General features: G+C 35.1%; 2 protein-coding genes across 2 annotated transcripts; one reads left to right on the forward strand and one right to left on the reverse strand.

Annotated features, from left to right (window-relative positions):
• Positions 1–2839: 2839 nt before the first annotated feature.
• On the forward strand, positions 2840–6613 carry LOC112034404 (putative kinase-like protein TMKL1). The gene is made up of 2 exons (XM_024067231.2): positions 2840–4413; positions 5803–6613. Exons 1-2 carry the CDS (start codon positions 2973–2975, stop codon positions 6441–6443), a joined length of 2082 nt encoding a protein of 693 aa, XP_023922999.2. The 5' UTR covers positions 2840–2972; the 3' UTR covers positions 6444–6613.
• Positions 6614–9991: 3378 nt separating this feature from the next.
• Positions 9992–15807, reverse strand: LOC112034405 (probable pectate lyase 8). Its single transcript, XM_024067232.2, has 7 exons — positions 15623–15807; positions 15375–15428; positions 14668–14733; positions 11349–11991; positions 11161–11264; positions 10920–11058; positions 9992–10686 (listed from the first exon to the last, which is right to left on the reverse strand). Exons 1-7 carry the CDS (start codon positions 15730–15732, stop codon positions 10465–10467), a joined length of 1338 nt encoding a protein of 445 aa, XP_023923000.1. The 5' UTR covers positions 15733–15807; the 3' UTR covers positions 9992–10464.
• Between the last annotated feature and the right edge of the window lie 1265 nt (positions 15808–17072).

The following is a 17072-nucleotide window of genomic DNA, read 5'->3' on the forward strand; positions in this document are numbered from 1 at the left end:
ATTTCATTCAAATATCAACAACTTATTAATTATTTTCATACTTAATCTGAGGTCCACATAAAGGTCCTTTAATGGATGAGGTTTTCTTGTCTGAATCATCCTCTCTAAAAAGTTGAACATGAATTTAGAAAAGATCCAAAGCATACTCTTATTAATTGTCAAATTTTCAACTTGGGTTTCTCATGGTATGTTGAGGTTCATATTAATTTGATCCTTAAAAAAGCAGAAAATAATTACTAAATATTTGTGAAAATGACATTTGGTATAGGTGAGAGACCCACTGGATTTTCATGTATAGGTGGATCTCACTCCACGTGAACAACACCATTAAAGTCCACCTTTCTCCATCTATATGAACATGAGTAATGTTATGGGTATATTAATTTTTACAATAAATTTACAACAAAATTTGCAAGTTATTATTAGTTCTCATTGTATAGGGTTTATCACTAACATTTTTTTTTTTTGTTCAAATTAATTTAACTAATAAAACATCTGATGATTAAATAAGAGATTTGAAATTCAATTCTCATTTATACTAAAAATTGATTAATGTTTTAGTATAATAATAAATAATTATTATTAATAGTGAACTTTAAACGACATATAGATTGTATAGTATATACTGATGGATATGGATCATTCATGGCCCTCCTATTGTCTTTCGGTAGCTGTGGAGCATATATATATATATATAGAGAGAGAGAGAGAGAGAGAGAGAGAGAGAGTCCTTTTTTTCTTTTCTTCTCTTCTTTTGCTTTGCTTTCGTAGTCTGACGGACCCACAAAGCAAATCGGCCCCACTAGAACTCACAAAATAGTTCCAAAATGCATATACATTTCAAGGGCATGAGGACAAATAATAATGCACCCTCATCAACTTTGCCGGAAATGACAGATCAGACGTCAAGGATCAAAAGATCAAGAACACGTGTGCGGTGGTAAAACGTTTAGAGTACCAAATGTCAAAAATGCTGGTGTCACAATGAGTTAGAGTTTGAGATTGAGGGGTTTGCCTTGAAACTTGATTGGACAAGTCTGTTTGTTTGGTTGGTAGCGTACTGCAATTGCAATGCATCTTTGCTATTTGCCATTGCTTTTATTATTTGCATGTTGCTTACCAAATAGCAACTAAAGCGTTTCTTTTTCTCTTTCTCTCTCTTTCTCAAAGACTGCAAACTTAAAAAGAAAACAAAATATAGAAATCTGCAACTCCAAAGAAACAAAGGATAGTGTGAGTGTGAGTGTGAGCACGAGCGTGCAGATAAAAATAATATTAAAACGTATCAAAAAAAAAAAAATATTAAAACTAGTAATAGACCAATGCTTTCATTAATATGCTACCATTGTCGTTAGACCACCTTCTTTTCTTTTTATTTATTTATTATTATGACTAAAAAGATTCACACACAGTAACTTTCACATATTATATTATTTAATATTAACAATTTGGTCACTTGCTAATTATGATATATTTTCCATTCGGTTTATTTTAAAATAAAACATTTAAAAAAAGTTTTCTTTTTTAAATTTTTCAGATGTTTATTTTGTATGTAAAATATTGTCAAATTTGTAAAATATTTTCCATTTATCGTGAAATTCTTTATAAAAGACCGTAAAATGTTTAACATTTAAAAAGTTGGTAAAACATATTACAAAAATACAGAGTGGCTTCCTCTCTCACATCTGGTGGCTAGGTCGCCGGTCCGATTGACAAAATAGCTAGTACCATCGATTTGATGGTTGATGATGTTGCTTAGGTGACTTACATTCCACTGGCCAAAGACGCAACTCTAGCGACTGGTGCTGGATGTTCAATAACCGGAACCGTTGTTTCGGCGATAGGTGCTGGTAATTCAATGACCATAATGGCCTTTTGAGGACTAGTTTTTGTAGTCTAATCATGGAGACACTATTTTGACTATCGGTTCAAGTAGTCTTGTCATCAAACTTTCTGCACTAGTAGCTTTGGTGGTTTACTTGAAAATTTTTGTTTGTCATACCAAACACCTAAAAAAGTTTTACATGTAAAATATTTTACATTTGGAAATATTTATTTCAAAACAAACAGAGCATTTACGAAAATTGTTGCGAGTCTATAGCTATTAGTTTAAGTTCTTGAAGAAGTAGTTGTAGCAACATAAAGCGATACAAAATTAATGAGTTAAAAGCCTTATAGCTCAATTTTTACTGGTTGGTATTACACATGAAATAACCGTAACCCATGAATTGATAATATTGTTTTCAGCTCATCACATAGTATGATGTATTATATATTATATGATATGCACAAGCAACATTTAGATACAGGTGCACTACCTTAAAGTATTTGAATTAAATTTAAACATATAGACAAAACATAATAATCTTTTTTTCCTTAAAAATAATTAAATAAAATACTCTCATGTGTTCGAATAATTGAATATAATGAAAGAATTTAATATATTTCACTAAACTAAGTTTTATGGCCAAGAGTTTTATAACTTAAGCCACATTTTTTGGTGTTATCAATGAAAATATTGATGGTTCAAATTTTTTTTTTTTTTTTACCATACAAAATATAGATATACATATACATATACATATACATATATATATATATATATAATGCTTATATGGCTATAAGTACCTTAAGACATCTATTAATAAATTATTTTAAGATTTTAATTTTATAAAAAATTGAAAAACAGATAAAAATGTAATTTTATAATTTTTTTAAATGGTTGATTAATAAATGGTTGAAAACGATATATATTAGTAAAATCGTTCATAGTTAAAAGAAAAATATATATATATATATATAGTCAAATCAGGACCGTCAAATTATTAGACAATGTAAAGACCCATAGTCAACACCCTGTGTCAGCTTTCCCAAAAAAGAGAGAACCTCTCTTTAGAACTCCCCCCCAACCACCTCTCTCACCAGCTTTTTCTCCATTCTCTCTTTTTCTCTTTGCCGCTACATTCTCATTCATGGCGCCTCTGAACCTTTTCTCTCTCTACATTTTCTTCATCTTCTTCATCAGTACTCAAGGCTCTACTACACTCACTGAGTCTGAGTCACCTGCTTCTCTTTCATCTTCTGCTTCTTCAGATGTTGAGCTTCTCTTGGGAAAGATCAAAGCTTCACTGCAAGGTAACTCTGAGAACCTTTTGCTATCTTCATGGAACTCTACTGTGCCTATGTGCCAATGGAGAGGCCTCAAATGGGTTTTCTCCAATGGCACTCCTTTGCTCTGCACTGACCTCTCTTCCCCACAATCGACCAACCTCTCTCTCTTCAAAGACCCTTCTCTTCACCTTCTCTCTCTTCAGCTTCCCTCTGCCAACCTCACTGGTTCACTACCTAGAGAGCTGGGTGAGTTCTCTATGCTTCAAAGTCTCTACGTTAACATCAATTCTCTGAGTGGAACCGTCCCTCTTGAGCTTGGCTATAGTTCTTCACTCTCTGACATTGATTTGGGTTACAATATGTTGAGTGGTTCTTTACCACCATCTATATGGAACTTGTGTGACAAACTTGTTTCTCTTAGGCTTCATGCTAATTCACTATCTGGGTCAGTCCCAGAACTTGCACTGCCAAACTCTACCTGTAAGAATTTGCAGGTTTTGGATTTGGGTAAGAACAAGCTTTCTGGGACTTTTCCAGAATTCATAACCCGGTTTCTTGGGCTTAGAGAGCTTGATCTTGGGGATAATGTGCTTTCGGGTTCAATTCCAGAGAGTTTAGCTGCGCTAAACATTGAAAAATTGAATCTTTCACACAATAACTTTAGTGGAGTGTTGCCGGTTTTTGGAGAATCAAAGTATAGTAGGGAGGTTTTTGAGGGAAACAATCCAGGGCTTTGTGGGTTACCTTTGAAAAGTTGTACCGGAAGTTCTGGATTGAGTCCTGGTGCCATTGCTGGCATTGTGATAGGTTTGATGGCTGGAGCAGTGATTTTGGCTTCATTGTTAATAGGGTATGTGCAAAATAAGAAGAAGAAGAGTAGGGGAGAGAGTGAAGATGAATTAGAGGAAGCAGAAGATGAGGAAAATGGTGGTGTTCCTTTTGGTGTTGGTGTTGGTGGTGGTGGTGGTGGTGGAGCTGGTGAAGGGAAGCTTATTCTATTTCAAGGTGGAGAGCATTTAACCTTAGAAGACGTGTTGAATGCGACGGGGCAAGTTATGGAGAAGACAAACTATGGGACGATTTATAAGGCAAAGCTTGCTGATGGTGGAACCATTGCTTTGAGGTTGTTAAGGGAAGGCAGTTGCAAGGATGGGAGTTCATGTTTACCTGTGATCAGGCAATTGGGAAAAATTCGCAATGAGAATTTGATTCCATTGAGAGCTTTCTATCAGGGAAAGAGAGGAGAAAAGCTCCTGATATATGACTATCTTCCTCACAGAAACCTCCATGATCTTTTATATGGTATGTTCATTTTTATTATACATTTTTCTTTCTGCATTCTATTTATCTGGCATTTAATATAGAAATGGAGTAGCAGATCACTATCAAGAAAATTAGGATCACAATCTTAATCAGTAAATAGCCCTAATCAAAGAGTATATCCCCTGGTTATTGTGAACTTGATTCTTGACTTCTTGTTGAGATAGTGGAAGCCTTGATACCAATTTGTTGTCATTATAGTTAATTAGTGGGTTTATATGAAATGGAAATAGAATATATAATCACATAGGGACCACAAAAATTTACATGGTTTCACCTTAGGTCTATGTCCAGGGCGATGCCTAGGAGAAATTTTCTCTATGAAAATAAGGAGAATACAAAGGTAGCACAAAGGCTAACATATAGCCCAAACCCCAAATACACCGAAAGAATTCTCTCACTCACTACTTCTAGCACACCACAAGAAACCTGACGTGTGAAAAGCCAAAGTTGGGTGTGTGTAAGAAACTAAAGGCTGGTTGGATATTTATATGTGCCATAAGTTGGCACAGTAGAAGCCCTAATACAATTCAAACTTGGCAAAAATGTATTCAACCTGTAAGTTGAAGTTTTTGAAACCAACCATAAGGATGCCTAAAGGGTTGCATCAAAATCAAAGAGTGTGCTTGGTTGCCAAAACTCATGTTAGTCCTTTGCAAGTTAATTTAAGCCAAATCTTAGAAGAATTCCATCAATGGCCAAAACACTCTTTAGGGCAAGACCAAGTAGAGCTGCACAAACAGCTCACTCACTTTAAGCAGGTCCAAGTACCTTCCTACCAACTACCAGGCGACTTCAGTCTCAACACATGCTTAATAGATTTTCCTCAAGCCATGATTTTTAATTTTATGGTAATAAAAAGCCTTTTAAATTCTTTTTATTTTTTTTCAATTTCTAAATCCTTCTGAATGAATGATGGCAAGAAATTCTGTCCTCATATCATGCTTGAACTCTGAATTCTTGACATGTGATCTGCTTTTAGGCTTAGTCATGAGATTTAGGCCTGTAGGGTGTACTATGAATTTACAGGAGTCTTTCCCATTATTCACGCCAAGAGTCACTGTCAAATTCATGGTAGATTCCTTTCTATTATGTGCTTGTAAGACTTAACTGAGCCGTAAGGCGCACCACACAACATAGATTGCAATGGAGCAAACAGTTTTGACTTCTAGTCCCAGAAACACCCTAACTTAAAAGCTTTCCATTACTTGTTTAAACAGATAATAAGATAAAAAATTAAACAAATGAGAAAGTAATTACAAAATCCATTTAAGATGATCTATAGATTATCAAAGTGCCCCTATGTCTTTATCTTTTGCAAATTATGAGTGTTCACGCAAATTCATTATATTGTGTTCTGGATGACTGCAGAAACTAGAGCAGGAAGGCCAGTGCTGAACTGGGCTCGAAGACACAAGATTGCATTGGGTATAGCCAGAGGACTAACATTCCTTCATACAGGTCTTGAGGCACCCATTACTCATGGAAATGTGAGATCCAAAAACGTGCTAGTAGATGAGTTTTTTGTAGCCAGGCTGACTGAATTTGGGCTTGACAAGCTAATGATTCCGGCAGTAGCTGATGAAATGGTGGCACTTGCAAAGACTGATGGTTATAAAGCACCAGAGCTTCAAAAGATGAAGAAATGCAATTCCAGAACGGATGTCTATGCATATGGGATACTGTTATTGGAGATTTTGATAGGAAAGAAACCTGGAAAAAATGGGAGAAGTGGGGAATTTGTGGATTTGCCTTCAATGGTGAAAGTAGCGGTTTTGGAGGAGACAACGATGGAAGTTTTTGATGTGGAAGTGTTGAAGGGGATAAGGAGCCCCATGGAAGAGGGTTTGGTTCAAGCATTAAAACTTGCAATGGGTTGCTGTGCTCCAGTGGCTTCAGTTAGACCAACTATGGAAGAAGTTGTGAAGCAGTTGGAGGAGAATCGACCAAGGAACAGGTCTGCTTTGTACAGCCCTACAGAAACAAGGAGTGAAATTGGTACACCATTTTGAGCTTTGTTTTTTTCTTTTTTTTTTCCCCCTTATGTTGATCTAATTATGAGTTCAAAATATGTTATTGTGTATCTGATCCTCGTTAAAAGAAGGCAATTGTAGTGTATGATGCTAATGCTTCTCTTAAGGTTATATTTCTAGGAATTGGCAAACTGTGTAATTGATGACAATGCATCTCTTAAAACAGCTATCTCTTAAAACAGCTATCTTGGAATGTAGTTATTGATGACAATGCATCTCTAAATACAGCCAATCTTTGAATTGTTTTAAGTGTTCAGATATCCGCAAATCACGTGTGGGCTGCATCTCCTTTAGTTAACTTTTTGCACAAATAACTCTGGTGATGAGATGGTACAACCAATGCTGTTACAAGCCTGGGGAGTACTTGCTATCGGATATGTATAATATAATATTAAATTAGTACTCGTCAGCAAGTAGTTGGAGGCTTATGATTAGGATTAGCATTTTGGATTTGCCGAGTCCGCTCCTACTATGTGTATCTATGGTTTACTCTTTACTAATTATCTAGGTTCGGCCCAAAACCAAACTGCCCAAATGAATCCAATAAATTTGTATTATTTGTTAACTGGACCTAACCAGCGTAAAAAAGTAACAAGTTAGAGCATTTATGTTAATGGAGTCATAATTTTAAATATTTAGCTCCATCAAAAGTTACTTTATCCATTTTACATTTTCACTTTACAAAACACCTAACATAAGTGGTTTTATTTTAACTTTCAACACAATAAAATAACATAAATAACATAAGAAAATAATATATCTACTACAATAAAATAATATATCTACTACAATAAACAATAATCACAACCACCAACACCAGTCAACCACCACTTCACACAGCCCACCATCACAACCACAAAAATCAGCCCACAACTACCCAAGAAAATCAACCCACAACCACAAAAATAAAACTCACAGCAACCCACAATCATAGCATGACCCAAAACCGATGACCCACCACACCCACAGCATGACCACTACGCCAATGACCCACCACACAAACCCCACGGCATGACCCATGAAACCATGAAACTGATGACTCACCATGGCAAGACCCACGAACACCACAGCACAAACCCACACCCATGGCATGACCTGAAAACGATGACCCACCATACTCACGACATGACCACAACGTTGATAACCCACCACACCCACACTCATGGCATGACCCACCACACCTACACCCACATGGCAAAGAAAAAATTGAGAAGAAAAAGAAAAGAATTTGAGTGAAAAATTTAAGAAGAAAGAGAGAATTTTGAGAAAAGAAAAGAGCAAGAAAATGAGAGGGTAGAGAAAATGAGATAGCAGAGACAGAGAGAGGGGCGGAGAACGAAGAGCAAAAAAAAGAAAAAAAAATTAAAATATTAATAAGCAACAATATATATATATATATATTTTAACCTTTGAGCTACGATACACAACCATCTTTGACTATGCACTGTAGCTATAAAGCCAAATTATTTGGCTTTGGCTCCACCAATTAGCCATATTTTTGTATTTGGTGGTGCTAAAAATAGTAATATAGCTTTTTAGCACCACCAACACTAATGCTCCCTAAATAAATAAATAGAAAGCAAGTAACACTAGCACTTACTCGTACATTCCAAAATTATATCAAGCAGGACATTTCTCACTAAGGATTGGCATTTATCTGGTTACCATACCGTGTATGTATACAAGGAACCAAGCAACAAAGTGGTCATCCAACAGGGTATTGTTGAGTCAAGTGGCAAGTTGACATTAGACCCAATTTGACTCGACCCATGAGCATCCATTATATATTCTTTATATCTAGCCAACTGACTTAGTTACAAATTAGATGGTGTATCTTGTATTTGTGTAATGTGAAACCTAAATAGAGAGCCATAGCCACCCCCTCCCCCCCCCCCCAAAAAAAAAAAAAAAAAAAGAAGAAGAAAAAAAGAAAAGAAAAAAGAAAAAGAAAAAGAAATTAGGTAATTTTCAAGTAGTTTTTTTTTTTTTTTTTTTTTTTTAAGTTTCCCTCTTCCCTTTTTAGATTAGTAGATAAACAATATTAAACACTCAAATTTGAATTATTTTTTTTAGAATCAAATTTGAGTTTATTAAGAGGGGAAAATGACCATGTTTTAAAACGAAGATAGTTTATTTTATGGTAAGAATTTGATAGTTAACAAATAATGTAAATACAGCGCCGCGTCACTTAAAAAAAAATTTAATATTCCTTTTTTGGTAAAATAGATTTTTAATTAACGTGACATCTTACATCTCCTTAGATTCATAAAACTTAATTCTGAACTATTAAATAAAACCTCTATTTGGAGGCAAATCTAGCTAGACGATTGCCTGATCAAATAGATAAATAATGGAGATCGACCAATTTGGGTTAGAGTATTCCCATCCATTAATGCATAAAAAATACATTTTGAATCACCAAAAAGCCATTTTATCTATTTAACATTCCCACTTAACAACACACCCTATATCCGTTGTTTATTTTAAAATTCATCCCATTAAAATAATAATAAACCTACAGCAAACAAGACTCAAAACCAACAATGGCCAAACCTAATCACTGCGATCAAAACTCAAAACCAAACTCAACCACTGCCACAAAAACCCAAACCCAAAACCAAACCCGCCATCACTAACACTGACAGCCCACCACAAAGCTGTGACCCGTGCCACCAGAAATCTAACTTGAGAGAGAGAGAGAGAGAGAGAGAGAGTTTTTAGCGAGGTTGTTGGGCCGAATATTAATTTTATTAAGTATTGGATTGAAAACCAACTTTTGGGAATATAATTAAGGCCCAGGAAACAAAGCCCAACAGAGGAGGAGAGTGAAATCAAATAAAAAGAAAAGAAAAGAAATAAAGAATAGATGTGCTACCGTGCATGTTATATATTTAGATAATATTTGTAAATTATTATTATTTAAAAAAAAAAAAAACATATTGGCTCTCTATATGTGGGGATACTTGTTCATTTTTGTAAATAGTGACATCTATTTTGCATAAAAATGGGTTTTAGCTCTCCCAATGGAATGCTCTTTGGAATCCATATGTTCATAGTCCATGGTTGCTTGATTTCGTGTAAAATGATTTTTTTAATGTTGTTATTGTTGTGCTTTTTTTTTTTTTTTTTTTTGGAGAGGAATGATGGGTGTTTGTGTTTCTGGCTTTCTGCCTAGTCCACATGCCTCAGTTCAGTTCCTGCAAGTCTCGCACATCCACATGGGGATAAAGTCATAAAAACACACAGGCTGGCGCAAAGAAGCTTATGTTTTTTAGGTGAGGAACGCGTCACATGCTTATGTTATTCCTAAGTCCTAACCTCACATGCTAGCAGCGTGGCATATCCTCAATCCTCATCCCAACATCAACTTTTCATAGCTGCAAATTTGGTTTTTGTTGCATTGAAGGCCAAGACTTTTACACAGCGAATTACATCATATTAATTGCACTCATGCTCAAATTTAGTTTAAATTAAACAATGAGAACAGAGGAAATTAAGCACATATAGGGGAATGAGTAGAAAAAAAAGAAAAAAAAAAGACATTTGTCTGATTAATTTATTACAAAGCATTATGATAAATTGCAGAAATCCAAAAATTGGTGACAAACAAACATTATCTACTACAAAAGCTTTTACAATTCAGCTTTTCCTTTTCTTTTCTTTTTCTGTTGTGCTGTTGAAGCCACACTGAAATTGACAATTTCAAGCTAAGAGAGAGAGAGAGAGAGAGAGAGAGAGAGAGATGGGTATAGAAGCAAATGGGCAGGTGCTTGGGCACCTGAACAACCATTTGAGATGTGTGAAAAATTTACACTTTTCAAATGTTTGACAGGAACAAATACAATACAGAGATGGGGATGTGAATAAGCTGGCTGCAAGCTCACTGGGTAATGCTATGTAATAGAAACCAGGGAAGAGAAAATGAGTAATTCTTCTTTCCTCTCGTTTTTTGCTTTTTGGTAGTTTTTTCTCTATTTTTTGGTAATAATGAAATTGAGAATTAACACTGGCGGCCTCTGCGGCAATTAAGGACCCCAGAATCAGAAGTAATGGTTCCAACCATGGAAGAGGACTTGGCCCCTAAACTTGAGGCCCTGGCATAACTGGCTGCAGCTCCTGCTCCTGATGGAGTGAAGTAGGCTCCATTCAGCATAAGGTCTCCCTCTGACCTCCAATTCCAGCCCTTCCATACACCTGTGTCTGTACTAACCCTCTTTGTCACCTACATGCCCATATCAGTTTTAATCATTAACTGTCAATCATTGTTATAAGTTGATTTTGTAACAGATATTGGTTGTTTTGTTTAGAATAAATCTAAGAGACACGCTCAATTCCACAACATGCTAAAGTGATTGTGAGCAGTGGACACTTTGTACCCACCACTCATAATCGATAATTTAAGCAAATTATGAAAGTGGATGAGTCTGTATATAGTTTAGTTGTTTAGACAAGTACCTCCTTGGCATTAGGGTCGACAGGGGCAAGATATCTATTGCCTTGGCTGTTAATGGTGGGTTCAGCACTTCCACCAATGGCATACATTTCCCAATGTGTGTAGTCATTGTTTACCACATGGAAGTATCCATGCCTACACCTGCAACATTTTTTAATTAATCCCCAAAAAATTTGTCAAAATGAAGCCACATTTTTGAAAGTATCCAAATTTCATCTTTAATTTTGGCCACGGGTATGGTACCTTGGCATTCTCTGGATTAGACCTTCACCAAAATGGTTGTAGGCAATTGTCACTTGCATCTGCTTATCATCTGTGTAGGAGTCACTATGACCCAATAGCATTACCTGTTTAATTTCCAATTCCATTAGAAACTCCTATATAAATTGGGATAGTGGTAATATTAATACGTATAGAATATAATGAATGACCTCATTGTGGTGGGTGAAGTAGTTGTTAGATATGGTAATAGCCGTCGAGCCCATAATAGCATCAATAAGGCCATCAGCACAATTAGAGAGTGAATTGTGGTCAACCCAAACGTGGCTTGCACCAAAAAGCGAAACACCATCTCCATCAGCTATTGTTCTCCAACCATAATGACTTGGTGAGCTCCGAACCATGGCATTGCCAGTTGGCTTGCAATCATGGATATGTAGACCATGAATAATGATATTTGTGACGTATTGGATTGTGATGCAAGCCCCATTAGCAATGTGAACATTGGCACCTCGACCATCAATAGTCTTAAAGCTGTTCATAATCAGCTCTTGCTTAAGTGTGATCACCATGTCCCGCTTGAACACAATCCACAATGGCCTATCTTGAATCACAGCATGGCGGAGAGTTCCGGGTTTAGGAGTCACGGCGTCATCATCGCTGGAGTCAGTAACGACGTAGTATTTTCCGTCGCGACCGCCAACGGCATTGCGTCCAAATCCAATGGCACAATCGGCTAGACGCTTTCTGTGTAGTTGCCACTGTGGGTCACAACGCCAGCAGTCATCAATTGGATTCCCAGTTCCACATGAAAAATATCCCAACTTCCTTCCTTCAGTTCTATTACGAATGCTCCTGTTAATTAACAAATGTCAATTAATTAAAACCATAATTTTAATTAATTAATTAATTACATCACTAGTATTATGTTCATGTCACCACGCTCATGTCTGTGATTGTGAAGAAGGGAATTCCATAAATGTGGAACAACATTATTGTTCCATATTCATGAGTTGGCCATGTGTCAATAATGTGGGATATCAATATATCAAATCATATGTATGTATATAGGGAATTTCAATTTTTTTTTTTTTAAAACTAAACTTGGTTGTAAGAAATAAATGCAAAGGTGATAGACTGACAAATAGTAATTCTAGTATTGTGTTGTGTAATAGTACTCGGCGTGTCGGTGGGGGTGAGTGTGAGTGTGAGTGTGAGTGTGAGTGTGTTGGATCAACAAAATTGTTAGGATATCATGAAACCAGATCTGTGATTTGGGGTTTTGGATTGAGCTTCATGCCGATTGACAGTCTGGAAAAAGCGAGGAAGATTTATTTAACTACCCTCTACCCCACAAGTTGGGATATGAAGTCACAAAATGAATGATGAATGTAATGATGAGTGAATTTTTCACCTGGTTCAGAAATTATTATTAGGGTGGTGTAGAATCTGATACGGGGGTTAGTTTTCCTCCATCAACGACAAAGTAATAATCATGTTCATGTGTGGTGGATGATAGAATTTCAATGCATTGCATTGATTACACAAAGCGTAGGATTCCCCCTTAAAGACATGCAATTCGCTTGTGAATTCTTTAAAATAAATTAAAAAAACCTAGGTACACAATTTTTTTGCCGTAATTTTGATGTAATAAATTATGAATGATTCATTCATGTAAATGTGACAAACAAACAATTATAATTTATAATATAAGATAGTTGTAAAAATAGTGTAATAAAGATTTATTGTGATCTTAAAATCACTTAGTTGGTTAAATATGTCACTAAATGCTTGTTTTATTTACCAAGCTAAGAGTAAAAAATAAAAATAAGTAATTTGTCGGGGCATTTAAAAGTTGTGATGCGAAAAGAAGTCCTAGTACCAAAAATTCATGCAGGGTCTCCCACAATCCAATCAGAGGAACTGGAGACATAAGCTTTCTTTCCCATCATATGATTATGCCCGAAAATACAAACGTATAAATAAGGGAGTTTCACATTGGTTTAGGTATGTGAAAAAATAGCAAAGTTGGACAAACATTGGTTTAGGTATGGAAAGCTAATGTAGTTAAAGAAATATATTTGGATAAGCAAAGAGAAAAAAGACAAGCAATTGTATCCAAAAAAAAAAAAAGACAAGCAATTAATAATACGCGTGACGTGTGGATCTCATCCCAAAGACATGAGGCATGTGAGTTAAAGCTGAGAGAGAAGAGTTTGCAGCAACAGAGAACATGGAGATGGAGGGTTGAATTGATTCCTCGCAATCTTCCCCCAAAAAAAAAAAAATATATATATATATATATTGTATTTTTAATGGAGACCTTTAAGGTCAATTTTTCCGACTTTTGACTATTAACACAAAAAATAATGTGGTCTTGTAGAAATAGTCATAAACCGTATAAAATTGTAAACATCAACTAAGAATAGCTCAATAAAGATAAAAAGATAATGTATAATTCAGTACGAAGTACGAAAAATTTATTGAGTTAAGACCATGACAAGTTATGGTAAGAGTTTTATTGGTTTATTGAGTTTCAGATTTAATGTGATCGATGAGATATTGGACATAAATCACTTATCCAACCTTTTGGGACTATTCTTAATGAATTATATATGTCATGAGAGATTTTGGACACTTGAGCATTAGTCAAAATGCTTTAAGAATTGTAGACACCCATGTCAACTTAAGAACAAAATTCCACATTGATCATTGCTTCTCTCTCATCCCGTGGTTAATGTCCATTTTCGCCGACTTTCTTTCCGTCATCATCGTGGTCCATTGACAATCATAAACTCTTAATGGGCACCATTACCAAATTGTGAAATATTCTGACTGGCTCCAGAGTCCAATCAACATATCAAGACAACTAATAAAATGCGCTATTTTGGCCAAAAAGGAAAGGAAAAAAAGTGGGAAATAGACAAAATGAAAATTTGCAACTTCAACCCGACAAGTAACTTCACTTGATCGTTTTTGACGTATTCTCAAAATAAAATAAAATAAAACTTGATCGTTTTGACGGGAAACTCAACACATAAATACTATACATGTGGTTTCATGAGGAGTTAGAGAGAGGAATATTGAACTTGGGACCATGTGGGGTTCATTTTTTTTAATAGCTGTAATGTGTGAAGGTCATGTGACCCATCTTTAATTCTTTATTGGGAATCATCAAATGAAGGTGACAAAAAAGAAAAGAAAAAGAGGAACAATATAAAATATGAGAGATGTTAAAGAATGCTCCAAGAATATTAGTTTAGAAATTATTTTAAAAAAAAATTTATAAAAAATAATAAAATAATTAATTTTATTGGCAGTTTTTTATATTTACCATTAAAGTGACGTTTAATATAATTTATTAAAAATGTCCTAAAAGCACTCATTAACATGACCTATACAATATAAAAAATGAGGACTAGTAACATAAGAGGGAGTGAATTTTTGTATTTCTAATGAAATAAAAACTCAGAATTATATGTACATAAATTTCTGATTTGAAGAGAGGCAGAGAGAGATAGAGAGACTTACATATCAACCATAGAAGCTATCTCCTCTGGATTGTTAACAGCGTGCTCATTCAAAGCAGTATCTGACCTGAACATAACCAACATATATAATATATTAATAATTAATATCAAACATCATCATTTTTTCTTCTTCATAATATGTATATTTTTTTTTTTTAAAGTTAATTTGAATTTGGTCGTTTTTGAAGACCAATCAGTACCCAACACATTGCTCGAAACCATTGACCATTTGCAGTAATTGTGTTGGGTGTGGAAAGGTTTTTCGTACGTTTAAAAAAAAAAAAAAAAAACAAAAAACATAATCTTGGGCACGTCAGTAACTAAACTAAGTACTAACATAACGAAACTAACGATGCAGATTTTTCAGATCCGATCTGAGGTTGAACTGTTTGCCACATGTAGCATCAGATCAGTGTGGTAAAACTAAAAGTAGTGCAACTCATGAAGACATATCTACATTAATAACTGAGAGAGAAGCTGAAATTCTCAGCACCGAATTGTGAGTTATAAATGGGAAAAGGATCTTGAATTTTACTCTAGAGCACTCCGCCGACCCGTTAAGACTCGACACGTATCCACATTTAATCACGTGTTATAATTTTGACCCCCAATGAAAAAATTGTTAACAACTACCATAATCTATTATCTCACATTTAAAAGATTTACTTTCGAAAAGCTTTCTAATTACTCTGATATATGAATACTGACCTGTTTGCCATTGATGCATTCTTGGAGCTAAGCAATTCCTCCGCCTCTGCAAGCCTATTATGCCCATATCCATTTACATATGAACGTCAATATCAAATCAAAAAACAAAGTAGAAGAAGAAAAAGTTTCCATTTTGTTTTGGTAACAAACAAACTAGACAATGCACATGCATTTTCAAGAAGAAGAAAAAAGCTTGGGATTGTGAAGCGTTTATATATTGAAGAAAACTACAAGGTTTTGGAACAGACCTTGAGTGTGCAAGCTGCTGGTCTTTCTCTGTGGAGGCCTTCACGCTTGTTAAAAGCATCGTGATAACCAGCAATGAGGCTATACAGAACCATCTCACAGAGAATGCCATTGTTTCTCTCTCTCTCTCTTTCTAGCTCTGAAAAAATGTATGAGAAAGTAAAAGAAAGAAAAAAAATATTTGAGTCAAAGAAGAGCTCAGACAGCCGTCTTTTTATAGCCAAAAAAAATGTTTTACCCAACTCGATTAAGCATCTAATTAACCTTGGTTAAGTCAGTTAACCACGACATTTAACTACCCTAACGGCCAGTAACTGTTTTGCTCTCTCTCACACGTGTCATGTGCATCGCTCTCTCACGTGCCTCACCTCTGCTTAAATGACCGCCTCAGCCACGTCAGTTTTTTATTTTTATTTTTTATTGTACTGAAATTATTATCTCTGAGACTCTGTTATATTATATTGAACTTGCTGTAATTACTCAAAAATTTTTCGACGTGACGACGGTGAGCACTAGCTAAATTCTCGGTAACTGTACAAACTCTTTCGTTCGGAGATTGACAGGTGTCGTTTTGACACGTACATGGTAGCAGGCAAAGTATGAATTTTCGACTGCCATATCCAATATCTCACCGTTTCATCTGGTGAAGGGTCTTTGGTCTTTTAAAATTTTGCTAAAATGGGTCAATTTATTTTTCAAGTAATAGTGAATTTGATCTTTATTATCAATTCATAGTTTTTCTTGTATTTTCTTGACAACCAAATACAAAAACACAAATCAAATTTTCTAATCTCCAACTCTATAAAACATGCCTATCAACTTAGCAACTAAAACACCTAGATTTGGATCTAAAATGACTGCAAATTAAAAATAACAGAAACTAAATTTACTGCAAATTAGAAATAATAAGAATTAATTTGATTGTTATAAAAATATGGGGATCAAATTAATTGCAAATTAAAAATAAGAAAAATAAATTGACAATGGCCCTAAAATGTAAAGACCAAAATAGTATTTTCGTTATTTTAAAATTATTTTCCTCAATTTCCCAGTGGTAACAATGGATTACTTTATAAATCTATTCAATCAAAGCCCCTAATCACCTACTTTACTGAAGCTAAATTCATATGGATCTTTCTTAGGGAACCCTGGGTGTGCTGGGGGAGGGGGAATCATAAGAAACTCCAGTTGAGAATGTGTGTGTGGTTATGCAACATCTATTGGGTTCACTACTAGTGTTGCAGTAGAGCTCTGAGCCTGGAATTAATATATGCACTGCTTTAAATTTACTTACTGTGGAATAAAGCTAGATGCTAAGCTTGTTGTGGATCTTTTAAAGAAAGAGGATGGGAGTCCAAATAACAATGACGTGATAGTGGCAGATTGTAAACAAGGTTTTAAGAAAATCCTAAGAGTTAAGAATCATACATTGTTTTAGAAAAGCTAACAAGT

This window comes from Quercus suber, unplaced genomic scaffold, assembly GCF_002906115.3.
Source record: "Quercus suber isolate HL8 unplaced genomic scaffold, Cork oak 2.0 scaffold_9, whole genome shotgun sequence".
Taxonomy (NCBI): Eukaryota; Viridiplantae; Streptophyta; class Magnoliopsida; order Fagales; family Fagaceae; genus Quercus; species Quercus suber.

Bases quoted from the DNA above. Each gene is read 5' to 3' on its own strand.
- LOC112034404 (XM_024067231.2), top strand. From the start codon at position 2,973: ATGGCGCCTCTGAACCTTTTCTCTCTCTACATTTTCTTCATCTTCTTC. The intron at 4,414-5,802 runs GTATGTTCATTT...GGATGACTGCAG, and splicing joins CCTCCATGATCTTTTATATG to AAACTAGAGCAGGAAGGCCA.
- LOC112034405 (XM_024067232.2), bottom strand. From the start codon at position 15,732: ATGGCATTCTCTGTGAGATGGTTCTGTATAGCCTCATTGCTGGTTATC. The intron at 11,265-11,348 runs GTCATTCATTAT...GAAATTAAACAG, and splicing joins ACTTCACCCACCACAATGAG to GTAATGCTATTGGGTCATAG. The intron at 11,059-11,160 runs GTACCATACCCG...AAAATGTTGCAG, and splicing joins CTAATCCAGAGAATGCCAAG to GTGTAGGCATGGATACTTCC.